Raw genomic sequence first — 16,128 nt, forward strand, 5'->3', positions numbered from 1 at the left:
AATTTTAAAAGAAAAAGATCAAATAAAGACTCAATAAAATATGTAAAATAAATAAACCTGGCTGTAAGAAAGAAGAATCGCAGGCGTTTCCCAAATTTTAAACAATCTCTTCAATCTACCTTGTCGACTTCACAGCAATCACACGAATCAAGAAGCTCAAAAAGAATTGGAATGATCAAATAACAGGTTTATTCCTATATTTATAAACATTGAATTCTCTAAAAATAAAATTTAATTGTTTGCATGATTAAATTCTTAAAATAAAACTAATTATTAAAATTAGAACTCACAAAATAGTTAATTGATTTTATTAAATTACAATTTGTTAAAGATTTAGTTTTTAAGAAAATAATTAATTATTAGGCTCTCACATATCGTCTATATTTTTAGTACATAAGTTTACTCCAACATTGTATTTTTGCATGCCTTGATCATTTATTTAAATTTATTAATTAATATTTTAATTAATTTCTTGAATTAATCTCATTATTTATTTTAATTAGTCCTCTAATTTTAGTATTTATAAGATATTATATCTTAAATATCTTTTATATTTTATAATTTAATTATCAAATAATTTTATTTTTAATTACTCAACTAATTAATTTATTTACTCTCTTTTAAATAATTATTTTATAATTATTTCTAGCTTGATTGTAATATTAAATACTTGTATATTTAATAATTTATCCTTATTATTATTTTTATTTTATCAATATATTTTAGACTCCCTAATTTAATTTACTAATTACTTATCTAATTGGGTACTTTGCACAAGGTTCCAATACTTAGGTTGCTACTAGCGAGCTAGAAAAACCCCTCCTCGATCATATGTCCGCCTTCGACGGTTACCCTGCAACTTATACTAGACAAAAATTCGTCAGATCCCATTACATAAAAATCTAGCAAAATATTAACATCATAACATTATTATTTATCATCATTAAATAACAACATCATATCAATAAAACATCATTATTAAGTATTATTAATCATAATAGTAAAGTATCATTAAAACATTATCATCATAAAATAACTAACCATCATCATTGTCACTAAACCACACAATATCATCTATCATTATTAAAAGTTAATCAAAAGGTATTTGACATAATAAATAAATTTAACTAAGGTCTAATTCAAGTCGTGACACAAAAGATCGACCTGTTAATGCTTGATACAACCACTAGACATAGAATCCATAGGAGGCAGTTAAGCCATGTCACAAACCCGAGTGCTGCGCTGCACAACACAAGGAGACCAAGGTCACACACCTTGCAACAACTACAAGGGAAAATATTGGACAAATACACTGGAAACCATAAAAATCAAAAGCCTAATAAAATCTCCACTAAATCATCATAAACACAGATTATTGTCATTATTCTTCGTTGCCCTTCCAGCAAGAATACAGAGTTCACGTGCAACCCAAGGGGGGAAACTGTAGGTGCATTTAATCTCGTATCATCCACAGAATATAAAAATCCACATCCAACGATACCCAACCAAAAGGATCTTGAATTTAAATCACACTCATGCTCACTTAATCTCCAAGCAACATCAATAAATTCAAACCAAGTACCTCCATCACCTCCACATGACACTAAAGGTAGTGATGATGCCATCCAACTAGGCTAGCCATTGTACTTCCTTGTTGACATTATTCCACCCAATGAGTTACAAAATGGTCCAATTCGCATGCCACATTGGACAAAAAGTCTAGCACCCCATTCCATACCCTTCCAATATGCAAAATGCAAAATCCTTGAAATGCAAGCAACTTTGAGAAAATAACTGAGACGTACTTATTAATGTGCCAATTTGGAGAAGAGCCCTTCTAAATTGCATCAACTACAATTTTTAGAATCACCTTCTAAATGCACCTATGGAATTTTTAAATTATTCGCCAATTCAACCACCAACAATTTTGCTTGTGCTTTCGCCTCATTATTGGTTCCATCTTGTAGCCTTTGAGCTCCCTTAATTAAAACCTTGCCTACTGCATCGCAAGCTACACATCTGACACTTGAAATACCTGAATTGCCTCTCGAAGCCCCATCAAAATTCACCTTAACCCACCCTTGCTCCGACTTAACCCAAACACTATCAGACTCCCTGCCATCACTAAGATCAGCCTTAGAAAGCCCAATTTTGATACTATATTGAATTTTATAATTATGAAAAGATATTTTTGATAAAATCTTAATTTTTTTATAAAATTTCTAGATTCTTTTATACAAATTGAAAGGAGACAAAAAACTTACTAAAAATAATGAATGGTCATGATATCTTGAATCATCTTGCACACTCCTAGATCTAGATCAATTGTAACCGTTGAACTCAAAAGTTTAGTATAAAGGTATAATTATGCCATAGGGAATGCCTTTAATGTAATAAAAAATAAAATTTTCAATTTACTAAAGTCATATTGATAGCTAAGATTAATATATTAACATAGCATTTCTACGATTTTTAGCTAAGATTAATATATTAACATAGCATTTCTACGATTTTTAGTTTAATAGAAGTCTTGGCTTTTAAAAGTCTCCACAAAGATATGGAAATATGAAAAATTTATACACATTCATTTTCATGAGAATGTATTCGCTCAATATATGGAAAGGTTTGGCTAATATCATTTTGCCTCTTATAGGCTAGGCTGGTTTCTCGGAACAACCCATAATCTTGTAATTCTAAAATTTTAAGTTAACCTATGAACAAGATTTAAAAATATATATTTTAAAAATATGTATTATATTTAAAATGTTCTTTAATTTATAATCAAAATAAACTAAATTTCAATAATATTTTTTTGGCAAAAAAGATAAATATCCATATTAATTTAATCTTTTATTTAATTTAAACATAATAATTTATTAAATTTAATATGAAAGTAAACAAATAGAAGAAGGATAAATATTATGGACTTTTCTAACAATTTATTAAAAAAAAAATTAATATTTAAAATTTTTTTTAATAGTATTAATATTTTTTTATCTATAGCTATTTATTATTTAATTACATAAAAATAAATAATTATTTTTAATTGGTATTTCTTATTTGATTTAAACATAATAATTTATCAAATTTAATATGATATTAAACAATCTTTCTAAACAGCCCACAACATTGACTCATTAAAACATTTAATTTCTCCTTCATCCCAACCTATCTATACTTCCTTTTTGATTAGTATCTTCATACTACTATTATCTTGGTATCATATCTCTGCAACAGACTTATGAGGAATTAAATTATTAATAGTCAAATATGACACACACACACACATATATATATAAACAAATTTAAGTCACTTTGTTATTTCATTTGCTGAAATGTTAATTAGTATACGGCATTTGGACAACAAAGATCATAAAGTCTTCATCTATACACTATAGTGTACAACTTCGCACAATTTAAATATAGTTGTTAATGTGCTATTCACCAAATATAACTTCCACATAGCACAATTTAAATATAGTTGTTAATGTGCTATTCACCAAATATTTAATAATTATAACCACATTAATGTTGCAATAAGAGAAGCCCTCATGTCACACAACAATGATCTAAAGTGGCCCAAACTTTGCATGTAGTATGATAGAGTTTATAATAGACATAAAAAATATAACTCATGCATCTAATAGTAAAACTATTGGATGCTTGCACCATATAAACACTATTGGATGCTTGCACCATATAAACAATATAGGACTTCCACAATATAGGACTTCCACGATTTGTAAAATAATCACCTAATATATACCTACTCCCTAACAAAATGACATTGAACAAGCAAATATTTGATCCTCCATAGCAAGAAGGTTATCTACCAAAAAAATTGTAATTTATCATAATCCAACACTATATTAGTTATATAATTAATAAAAAAATTCAATAACTATAACAAAAATTACTATTTCAACTACAAATCAAAAGGCAAGTACTGGCCACTATATGGCACTTTGTTATATATATTTTTTATGAAAAACGTATCACCATACATAAATGTTTGACATCTCTGCACTGCATTTATGTAACAATAATATGACATTTAAATAAATATCATATGACCCAAAAACGAAATGTGAAAATGCCAATCCTTACTATCTTCACTTTCTTACGACTCACAATACATAAATGTTTGACATCTCTGTCTTTATATAACAATAATATGACATTTAAATAAAAGTCATATGAAAAAAAAATGAATGCCAATCCTTATTATCCTCATTTTCTTAAATGAATTTTCTACATTCCTATTTCTGTAAAAACATAAAAAATGGAAAAAACAATGTTTTGCAAATCTGAAAGTTTTTTTACAATGCCATTTTATGTGAAAATTACCCACTGATATTCATAACCTTCATCTTAATACATAGATTGATAGTCATCTAATTACATGGGATTGTGTGCCATCCAAAATCACATAAACAGTCACATCTATACATTCAACCATTAAATTGAATGAATTATTAAGGTGTAAAACAGGAGCAATATACATCAACATCCTTAGCCTGGACCAGCTAAAGTCTCCACAGTAATATTCAAATAGACCCGGACCTGAAAATATGTACATAGCCTGGTATTTTCTTATTGTAATCACTTTATTTAGACGACTGTTCTACACTTTTATTGAGAAAAACCCAAAAAAAATTATTCTAAAGGCCTGTCATTGTCATTGCTTCGGCAGAACTTTCCCTGAAAGAAATGAGGTGAAGAAAAACAAAGCTTCGCCTCTGTCAAAAAGTGGCACTGCATGGCCGGCACCTCTAACCGTAAAGAATGTCAACTTCCCGTAATCTTGAGTCCACCCACCTACCTGTAATCATCCACAGATTTTCACAATTTATTGTATAATTCATTTATATCAATGTTTTTATCATATTTCAGAAAACAAATAAAAATTCAATAATTTTATATACAATTTTTTTGTTTTTTTAAACTTTATTGTCGTATTTAAATCTTATCTGAATACAATTGATATGGATTCAATTGATGGTTAAGAGATTGCATTAACTTCTCACCTGATCCTGATAATACCATGGCCGCCAAGCACTTTTGGGAACTTGCAGAGCATTTAGACTATATCTTGTTGATAGCACTGGAACCCGACCATCAGTGTCTCCACTGTTAAATGCATTATTTGTAATTACCATTAACATCTCGAGTTAGATTGTTTCAATACAAATAATCATTATATCACTTGGTATAAATACAAACACAATTTATATCCGAACAGATTTAATCAGTATGCTGTAAGTTTTGACTTGTTTAGGTGGTTCATCTGAAATCATACTAATAGATGGGTTTTACTGAAAAAGCTAGTATGATTTACATGACCCAGTTAAGTGAAACTCATGTACTAATGTGATTTCAGATGAACCATCTAAACAGATTAAAATTCAGAATGTACTCTTTAAACCAAATTCTTATATGAATGAAAATACCTGTAAACCCATATGCGAAGACCCGCTTTCATAAGCTTATGATAGGCTGGCAATACAGATGGTCGTGAGTAATTCCACCCATTAAAGATATCATAGCTGCATTTGGAGTTTTTTTTCATTTTAATTAAAACTCACTAGATGATGATTTCAACTTAAAGAACTAAAATGTTTCTGTTAAACCATACAAATGTATGTGGTTGCTACTGTTGAGAGAGAAGCTTACTTGCAAATACTCCAATTTCTAAGGTGTGAGCCATTGAGGACATGAAGAGCTTTCTGAACATCATATCTGTTGTAATACACTGCAGCATAGTCATCAAGACAAGGATCATATCCACCGACCCTCTTCCTCATTGTCTGCATAGAGAATTGAAAAATGTGTAACAATAGTAGCATGAGGTTTTGACATTCTTCTTAAAAAAGAATGTAAGTTGTACTTTGGATTATAATAAAAATTAATTTTTTCTAAATTTTGACTTGTTTAAGTAAATCACAGATAAACCATACAAACAAATAAAAATCTCACTCAATTACATATTGGATCATAATAAAAAAAATGCCCACAACATTGAGACATAGAAGTGTACCTTGTGAGTTGAGTACTTGAACAGGTTCCCCCCATGTTTAGCATGCTTTGTTATGTTTTTGTGAATGCATTTAGGAGTGTACAGACTATACATGTCTATCTTATCATATTGAGCAAAAACTTCATCTACTGCATCTGTGCAGTTTTGGTTGTCAAATGTATTGTTAGCATCAAAATCACAGTAATCTAAAATCATTTTGTGGGTCTCATCCGATACAACTGCATGGCTCCATGCATAATCCATTTGGCCTCGCCAATCATTGGCATCATGTGTCTCTGGGTTGCCCACCTGAATTAAGTGATGTATATAACAATACATCAACTTTTCAAATCATGAGAAAAAATTTCAAATAACAACTAAACTCAGAGAGTGGAACTATTTACCATGAAACCTTTGAGATTTATATAATGACTCTTGGAGGACATTTTATTTTTATCATGTATCAGCTCTGCAAGTTCAGGAACATATTTCCCTGGTAAAACAAGGACAATTGAATATATTAATTTACAATAGATGGGTTAGGTTTACTTTTAGGGCAGTACATAGAAAAAAAAGGTTAAGACCTCACACCTCCATAGCTTTCCCCTGCAATGTAGAACTCATGTGTTCTATACTGGGGGTAAATTGCAAACCAGTTTTGGAGGAACTTGTATGAATCCTCAGCTGTGGAGTTGAAATCATCATCCAATCTTCAGATTAGTCTCATATAGGAATCTGAATTATACATGAGGTATGAATATAAGGAAAATCTTGAGCTTCTTACCAGTGATGTTATCTCCTAATATCTTGTAATCAGATGTTTTATTAGAGTAGGAAAATCCTACTCCCACTGGAGATTCCAAAAATAACATATTGGCTTCTGATCATCAAAAAATAAAATTGTGAGTGGTGTTTAAGATGTTTTACTCTCAAAATGTAACTAATTCAATCCACAAGCAAATTGTCCAAAAAAAAAGTACCTTTGTTCCATGAGTGCTCATTGAAAGAAAGAGTCTTTCCATCTGAATTTATGATGAAAGGTCCAATCTCTTGTGTTGCTCCATAACCCACAGATGAACACCCTGGACCTGTTGAATGAATACCATTGTTTCATTACTGAACTAAATCAAACACATAAGAGAATCTAATACATTTAGTTTAGAAAAAAAACTGCCACAGGTTATCACCTCCATTAAGCCATAGGACCAGAGGCCTTTTCTCTTTGAGAGTAGCAGCCTCATAGAACCAATAGAAGAGAGCTCTTCCATGTTCTTCATTCACAGTCACATAACCTGAATAGTGATTAAACCCCACTTTAGGCTGCCCAGGCAGATTGGTCACCAAATTTGGATTCTTCCCACTTTTCAATGTAAATCCACTATCTGTAGACTGTACAACAGTAATCATACAAAAAGCCAAAAAAACCCACAAGGTCAGGTAATTAGCCATTGTTTATCTGCCCTAAAAATCTGCCCTATTCCCACTTCTTACCACAACATTTATATAGCAGTAAGGATTTGTAGATCATGATCCATTGCGAGAGTATGGGGAGGACTTCCCTACTTTAAGGGGGAAAAGCATTAAATATGAGTAGAATAATCTTAAATATAACTGTCTAGTTTTAAATTTTTGAGCATATATTATTTAATTTTTGTGGATTTCTCATATAGATATCTTAAATATGATCACCTGATTTTAAATGTTTAGCATCTATAATTTATTTTTCATGGTTTTGTCATAGTAATTTAAACAATTGTTTTGGTTTTGAAGAGTTTCTTATTTTATTACTATTATATTTTATTATTATTATTTTAGAAGTTTCTTTTTAAGCTTGAAGAAGTCTGGGAAAATCAGATTAAAATCCTAAAATCCTTGAGCGAGTCAGACGCTTTTAGTTCAGAAACTTCTGTTTTGATTGACAGCTCATTTAGTTCTTTACAGAAATATTTCATAATTTGTTCATCTCAAATTAGCAGAAAATGAATTTGGCCGAGAATAAGGGTAGGCCCGTACGACTAGGTTGAAGCATATCCAATGAGCATAGTGGTGAAGATTTTTATCACGTTGCTCATAAATTAATTAATGCAGACCAATCTGTTCCTAATCTAGGTTGTCTTTGACTAGATTTTTATTTGTTGAGTAAACGAGTTTTAAGGGATGAAGATCTTAAGTATCATTATGGAAAAGAGTTTTATGACCATTTCTGATAATTCAAAAGAGTCCATGACAATGGAAATTCTCCAAAATCATTGAATTTTCTCACACAAATTCATTTTTAGAACATTCTTATCTAAAAAAAACTTGTGATTAATAATTTTAGTTCTAGATTAGTTAAAAAACTTGCATCAACATCAATATAATTTAGCCACCAAAGCTTGATTATTGAACTTAATTTGTGGAACTATTTAGGTTGACAAATTTGATTCCAATCAACTAGAACCCATTTATGGAAGTCTATGTTTTCTATCCAAAGAAATATCCTAGAAAGAGAGTCAAATTCTTTAAAAAAAATTTAGACCTACGAACACTAAGAATTTATATATAGGTATATCTTGTATCATAAATTATAACAACATCAAACATCTAGTAAAAGGTAACCACCAAACTGCTAATGACTAACTCACATGCATAATCTATCCAAAAGCCTCTTTCATTTCCCTGTACTAGGTCTACCAATAGATAAGGGTTCCTCGAATGATAAAAAAGAAGAGATCCTATCTTGAATTGAAATATTTGCATAATTCTTTGATGAATAAATACAAGAGTATTGATTATAAAATGGACTTATATTCATTAATTCATTGTTGCAAAGCATCTAAATATAATTTAGCCACCAAAGCTTGACTATTGAGCTTAATTTGTTGAAGGCCAAGATCACCATACTATTTAGGTTGACAAATTTGATACCATTCAACTAGAATCCATTTATGAAAGTCTAAGTTTTCTACCCAAAGAAATTTCCTAGAAAGAGAGTCAAATTTCCTAAATATTTTTGGAGCTAAGAGAACTAAGAACTTATATATAGGAAGATCCTATAACAAATATATTAACAATGTCAACATCTAGTAAAAGATAACCACTAGACTGCCCAATGACTAACTCACATACATAATCGATCCAAAATCCTCTTTCATTTCTCTCTACTAAGTCTTACAATAGATAAGAGAATCCACAAATAATTTAAAAGAAGAGATCCTATTTTGAATTGAAATTTTTTCATGATTCCTTATTGAATAAGTACAAGAATATTGATAAAAAATGTTGGACTTATCTTCACTAACTCACTATCCTAAAGTATCTAAATAAATGTTATAATCTATCCTAGAATAATTGTCTCACATACTATAGCAATGGCCATCAAAACGGTATCATCAATAAACTAAAGGTGCAATTTTGAATCTAGTGTTTTAGTCTATGAAGAACATTAGATACAACACATTATTATTTGGTGTTTTAGCGATCTACCTAAATATTTTGCCATCAAGATGTAATGACAAGGAAAAATAGGATCTCCCTACCAAAGTCCTCTTGATGCAAAAAAAGAGAGGAGAACAAATACCATTAATGAGAATAGAAAACGAAGCAAAAGCCACACAACTCATGATCCAATCAATCCACTATCAACCAAATCCAAAAGCAAACATAATATGTATAGGAAAACCATTTAATCCTATCATAAGCCTTAGACATAACACATAACCTTATTCTTGAATATTGACATAGAATGAATAACCTCTACAACAATAACAATGCTATCAAAGATCTAATTCCCTTTCACAAAATCACCCTCCTCAATAGAAATAATAGAAGACAAAATCTTCCTTAATTGATCTATAATATATATAAACTTTATTTTGTAACATTGCAAAGGTCAATATCGTAAAACATGCCAAAAAAAAGTTGGCTTCCCTATTTTTGTAATCCATGCCAAAAAATAGAATCAATTGTTGTAAGCATCTTCTTATGGGCCTGAGATTCCCTAATAACCTCCAAAATATCAAAATATCGAATATTTCAAAGGTGGAATATAATCCAAAATGATTTTTGCCTTATCCACATCACTAGCACCATTTCTTCAAATAGTTAAAAAAATTGTATGACACCTTCCCTAGATATATCCTAAAAAAAGAAGTATGAGCACTTTGAATAGAGTTAATAGAAAAAATAACATTGCATTTCTCCTTTCTTTTCAAAGAATGAAAAAAATGTAATATTCTTATCTCCCTTGGGATTGGGGCTAGTCAATATAAGATTTTGTTTCTATAGAATCTCTTCATGATGTTTCCATTTGAATTGTGTTATTTTAGTATAAAGACTCCTCAATTAAACTCTTTGAAGTCATACCAAAGTTCTTATATGAAAATTAATACCATCCAACATTTCCTAAACTTGGGCCTTTTTTTAATATGTTTCTAAAATAATATTTTTTTCATTATTTAATTTTAAACTTGATATACTAAAGTCCTTTAAAAAAGAATAAAATTTGATAGGTTAATGATCAGATCCTTTCTACTATAAGATATAAAAAATAGAGATTTATTTGTCACCAATTGAACATTGAGAGACGAAAAAGTGGCCCAGACACTTAAATTGTAGTAGTTCCACATCTTTTATTATTCCAATTAATATGTTTTTTGTTCTCATGTTTGAAATCATCAAATCTAAGCTAATTAGACTGAAAGGATGAATCACAAAATCCTTAACTAATTAAACTGATTCTAAACACAATACAATGAAATAAATGATATAAATAGAAAGGTTAAACTAAATTAAAACTCCATATTCTCCACTTGTCTTCCATTGTTCTTCTCCATTATTGTTGGTGTAGGTGGCTCTCAGGTATTGCACTGATTTCCTGCATAAGATGGACAATAACTTTGAAGACTGTGATTCTAGATTCTGTGATTCTAGCTTGAATTGAGAAAAGAGGTTGAATTTATAGATTTTCAACACAAAGGAGGTGAGAATTTGAACTCAAGTGTTGATTGATAGACAACTGAAATTGATTGATTTGTTAACTGAATAGACTAGCTAGTTGACTAAGTTGACATGAATTAGATAACTGAATTGATTGGAGAGATAAGTGGATTAATTGATCAGTCAAAAAAGGTGATTGAGTTAAAAAGGGTGATTGATGAGTTAACTGAGTTAACTAATTAGATAACTGATTTGATCAATCAGTTCTTATTTTAGCATGTGTTGTAGGATTTTGAAATTGAATTTGATTTTCATTTTCAATTTGGATTTGAATTTGGACTTTCGAATGCTGAAATGCACATGAAATTAACTGAAATTCAGATTTGATGAAATATGAATTTGGAAGAAATGAAATTAATTGGAATTAAGTGAAATTCGAATTTGGGGAAAATGACATGAAATTAGATGGAATTAATTGGAATGAGAATTTGAGGATTGGAAGAATTTAATTAATTAATTAATTAATATAAATGAAATTATTTAATCATAGAAAATTGAATAAATTAAATAATAAAGATTATTTAACTAAGGAAAATGTCGCAATTATTCAAATAATTGATATTTAATTAATATTTTAAAAATGGTTAATTGATTAAAAAATTCAAGAATAGAAATTGAATAATTAGTGATGTTGGATGTGATGATTAGAAGAAATTGTTAATTTAATCAAATAATTAAAAAATTACTTAATTAAATAGACGAATAATTAGTGTAGAATCAATGAGACATTTTTAGGTGTCTACATTTTCCCCTCTTTGAGACAATGTCGAAACGACGTTGTTTCAAAGAAAACGAATTTTTTTTGCCCCATTATGCCTCGGTGATACTTAGGGTATAATGCTCCCTCGAGAGATTGTTTGTGCATTGAAGGCATGAATGATCTCTCGAAAGAAGAAGGATGTTAGATGAGAGATGGAAGAATGGTTAACTTGGTGACACAAATGAGTTTGATTAGAGGAAATAAATGGTTAGAATGATTTGTAGATTGATTGAATGATAAGATTGATGGGATTGATAAGATAAAGAGAAAGTCTGGTTTCAGGAAGGACACATCTTGTAGAAGACAAAAATGATCAAAATGTCTGGTTTCAGGAAGGATACATCCTATATAAGACTGATCTGTCTGGTTTTAGGAAGGTCTAATCCTGTATAAGACAAATGACAGATAAAAATTGGATGAATGATAAAATATGATGAAGGTGAGGAATAATTGATTGATAGATAGAATAGTTGATGTGAGGAAAATTAAGTGATGAGAGAAATCATGTTAGATGAAAGAATGAATTGAAAAGGTTGATTCAAGAAAAGATTCTTGATGAGAGAATGAGTTGAAGAGACAATCAACATGATGAGATCAGAAACAATTGGTATGAATTGAAATGATGTGATGATGATTTGATTGATGGTGAATAGTCTTCTTGCCTTTATTCATAGTGCAATATATTTTCATCATTGAGCCTTATTATGTAACAATGAAGCTTTGTACATGTTTAGGGTATAAGGAACCAAGATGCATAGATATCTCATTTAAAGAAGCAAACACGTAGCAGACAAGGAGTGAACCCTCCATTTTAGGAATAGCATCAGGGGTCGAGGTATGTGCGACAGTCACAAGCATAGTTATCCTTCATGGGATACTTGCCGAATGAACATACCAATCATAGACACCCACTAGAACTATTGCCCTAGAACTTCATTGGTTCACACCACAAATAAAAAACAAAGAAAAAGATCATGCCCATCATGGTTCCTCTAGTCACTTGTGGACATCCTTGAGTAGCATAGTAACATAATCTGTTGCCAAATGATAAAAGATAGAAACTAACTAGGACAAAATCTAGCAGCCATACTGATCTGTGTCTTCATGTGATTGCTTGATGGGATAGTTGATAATGTCTGGTTTCATAAAGTTGTAGACCCCATTTAAGACTGATCTGTCTGGTTTCAAGTGTATCCTCCTCTGTTTAAGACAAGATAATGATCACGTTGATAAGGATAGATTGTTGATTGATAAGACTTGTTCGATTTGATTATAGATGTTTTGAGAAGATAGTTGTATCCTTTGTTTAACTTTGGGCGAAGTGTTTGCTGGATATCTACTAGGGTGTTTGATTCTTGTGAGACAATTTATTGCAAGTTTTTTAATTGATTTTAAATTTGTTTTGTATTTTATGGATTGATATTTGAATGTTTTTGGATTGAATATTTTTTTAGGACTTTTTGCGATTTTTAGGATTTTTACAGGACTTTATCTGAATGTTTAGGATTTTTTCAGGACTTTATCTGAATGTTTTGGTTTTTTCACGACTTTTTGTAATTTTTAGGATTTTTTTAGTTATGCCCCCAAGTATGAAAACCTGCACGATATGATGATCTAGGCAATGCACATGGAGCCAATAAATTTTTCAATGCAAATTATGCTAATGCAATATGCAAAATGAAGATGCAGTACCTATTCAAACAAGGATGACTGTGTGTGCCACTCATTCTAAAATGCATTGATTGAATTGAAGGTGTGAAACATTTAAGAGACGGGATTTCAATCCGTTCTCAAAAGGCTTTAGATCGTCCACCCTAATACACGGTGTAACCAAGATTTATGAATGGAGGCGCAGAAATTTTTTCCATCAATTCTTGAAACTTTGATCTTCTTTTGCCAATGTGTGTGCATTTGAATTCATTCTTACTCTTATAACCATCAAAGACCCTTGGAATCCTATGTGGCTAGCTACATGAGTTATTCTAACTTCAAAAGCATCCTAGATAGAGCCTCGTTGTCATCAAGCTTTTAGGGCTCCGATGAGGTTATGCACTGTCATCTCTAAAATATTGCTCCAATGCCAATAGGCGTCCGTAGCCTTGATGGATTTACTCGCATGTTCCCATAGTCAAGCTTTTATTATTGCACTTGTATGCATGATATTTCAGTTATATATTTTTTCTCTTTTTGCCTTGATGTTTTGATATTGATTTTGGCATATAACTTTTTTTATTATTTTAATTTTCTTGCCTTGACTTGTAAGTAATGAAACCTACTTGGGTATGACGATTACAACAGTGCTGAAGTAGAATTTTGGATTTTTCACTAGCCACATGACCAACTAGGTATCTGTAATGACTTAGAGTATTTGATTAATGTGTGAGATATAGAAATTGATAGATTTTGGGTAACAAGAATTGATAGTGAAACTTCTACACAACCATGGATAAAGCTTAATCACAAGGTGACTTTTAAGATGAATGACTAAAGGCCTCCTAAAGACTTCATGGACAAGTATCTAGGAAATGAGACAACCTTCATTCTTTTCAGTGCTGACAGGTGAATGACTCAAACAATTATAATGTTTTTATTGATAAAACTATATGAGAAAGTAATAATGATATGCAGATATATGTTGTGCAATTGGTAAGTGCACAAACATGGTGGTAAAAAATGAGGGGTATAAGTGGAAACCTTCTTTTTTTTTTTCTAAAATCAGGTGAACCTGAACTCGGAGGCAAAATTTGAAAGTTATCCACTCAAGATATGAAGATAATCAAAGAACAAATATTGTAGTACTCTAAATCTAGTTTCCAAACTACTAAACATTTTCAAAATTAGATAAGATTAAGGGGGTCAAATCCTTCACGCACAAAAAATAGACCCTAATTTTTTCTGAAAAACATAACATAGTGTCTGACGTGCGCATCAAAAATGTCATATTTAGATTTAGTATTTTGACAAATCCTTTGGGAAAAAGATAGTTAAGAGTTAGCACTAGAAGATGTGTATTTGTTTGTAATTTTTTGTTGAGTATTTTTTTTTTAATGATTTTTCCAATCGAGCACATCCTAAAATTTAGGTACTTGTTCATGCACGAAGCATAACTTGCACTAAAAAAATAAAAAATACAATTTTTGATCAAGTGCACTACAATAATATATAATTTTTTTAAAATTTGGATAAGTATATCAAAAGTTATTAAAAAAATGGTACACATATGTCTGTGAGAACTATGGAGACACTGTTAAAAGAAATTCAATAATAATATGTTATTGTTGTTCACATTTAAAATAAAAAAATGGTTAGAAATCTTAGAAGATGGGTGAAAATATGGTGGCAATTTTAGAAATACCCACTTGATGAAGTGTAAACCTAATGATGACAAAGTCGAGAAACCAAGTTGATAAAATAAAACATGTCAAAAAAGAGGGAAATCAAACTTCCAAACTGTAGCTTTGTCATCCAACCTATTTCCAAGCCTAAACAATCAAAAGCACGTATGGGGTACCTATGGTATAAAAAGTGCATGTATGGGGTACTTATGGTGTAAGAAGCACGTACACTCTATCTTTACTATAAACAATGCATACGCGCTACTTTTGTTTATAATTTGGGAGTGTGTATAATATGATATTGTATATATAATGTGTATATACATATAATATATAATTTATATATAATAATATATCATATATTAAGTATATACACACACATATGTGTGTGTGTGTATGTGTATTGTCTCCCTCTCTCCCCTTCTCTCTCTCTCTCTCTCTCTCTCTCTCTCTCTCTCTCCCTCCCTCCCTTTTCCTTCACATTTTCTTTACTACAAATAGCGCATACAAGGTACTAAGCCTATTAATTCGCTACCTTGCCATAACATTTTTAAGGCGTAGGAGCGCGTATCTACTAATTATGAGTTCTAAGCACGTACAGGGTGAAAAAAAAATACTGTTGGGCTTGCCAACATTTTAGGGACTAATAGCGCATATGGGGTTATTAATATACCGTGTATAAGGGCCTCAACAAACTCAAAAGAAGTTTTTGAGGTCATTAAAGGTCCCATTGCAACTGTGTCTGCACTTCTATAACTGTTTTATACATAGAAGTAAATGAATTTTTTGTTTTTGCATGATTTCAAATGATTGAATTGTTGTTCTTATTAGTTTTGTCAATATTATTGTGATTGTTTCATAGTTTTGGTTCAAAAAAATAATGATAAGATGCATATTTAAGGTTATTTGTTTGTTTATGAACTTTAATTTACATATATATGTAATATGATTCTATTTAGGACAACTGATATCAACCATGGGAAAGAACAAGCGAGGAACGATGGAACAACGAGAGGCTGAAAAGGAAAGACAAAGGTAGT

At 30.4% G+C, this 16,128-nt stretch overlaps 1 protein-coding gene across 2 annotated transcripts; it reads right to left on the reverse strand.

The window, feature by feature from the left end:
- Positions 1-4,428: 4,428 nt before the first annotated feature.
- On the reverse strand, positions 4,429-7,487 carry LOC131078222 (serine carboxypeptidase-like 32). Of its 2 annotated transcripts, none has more exons than XM_058015884.1 (10): positions 7,204-7,487; positions 6,997-7,104; positions 6,801-6,896; positions 6,608-6,700; positions 6,421-6,509; positions 6,038-6,325; positions 5,674-5,807; positions 5,451-5,546; positions 5,028-5,130; positions 4,429-4,822 (listed from the first exon to the last, which is right to left on the reverse strand). In XM_058015884.1, exons 1-10 carry the CDS (start codon positions 7,463-7,465, stop codon positions 4,679-4,681), a joined length of 1,413 nt encoding a protein of 470 aa, XP_057871867.1. In that variant the 5' UTR covers positions 7,466-7,487; the 3' UTR covers positions 4,429-4,678. The 2 variants fall into 2 exon arrangements, with proteins under 2 accessions (XP_057871867.1, XP_057871866.1); XM_058015883.1 differs by having other exon boundaries at positions 5,674-5,799; positions 6,018-6,325.
- Between the last annotated feature and the right edge of the window lie 8,641 nt (positions 7,488-16,128).

The sequence above is a fragment of the Cryptomeria japonica genome, chromosome 7, assembly GCF_030272615.1.
Source record: "Cryptomeria japonica chromosome 7, Sugi_1.0, whole genome shotgun sequence".
Taxonomy (NCBI): domain Eukaryota; kingdom Viridiplantae; phylum Streptophyta; class Pinopsida; order Cupressales; family Cupressaceae; genus Cryptomeria; species Cryptomeria japonica.

Excerpts from the sequence above, each read along its gene's own strand:
- LOC131078222 (XM_058015883.1), bottom strand. The coding sequence starts at position 7,465 with ATGGCTAATTACCTGACCTTGTGGGTTTTTTTGGCTTTTTGTATGATT. Across the intron at positions 6,701-6,800 it reads ATTAGGAGATAACATCACTG|CTGAGGATTCATACAAGTTC; the intron begins GTAAGAAGCTCA and ends TCAACTCCACAG. Across the intron at positions 5,131-5,450 it reads CTTCGCATATGGGTTTACAG|TGGAGACACTGATGGTCGGG; the intron begins GTATTTTCATTC and ends TGCATTTAACAG.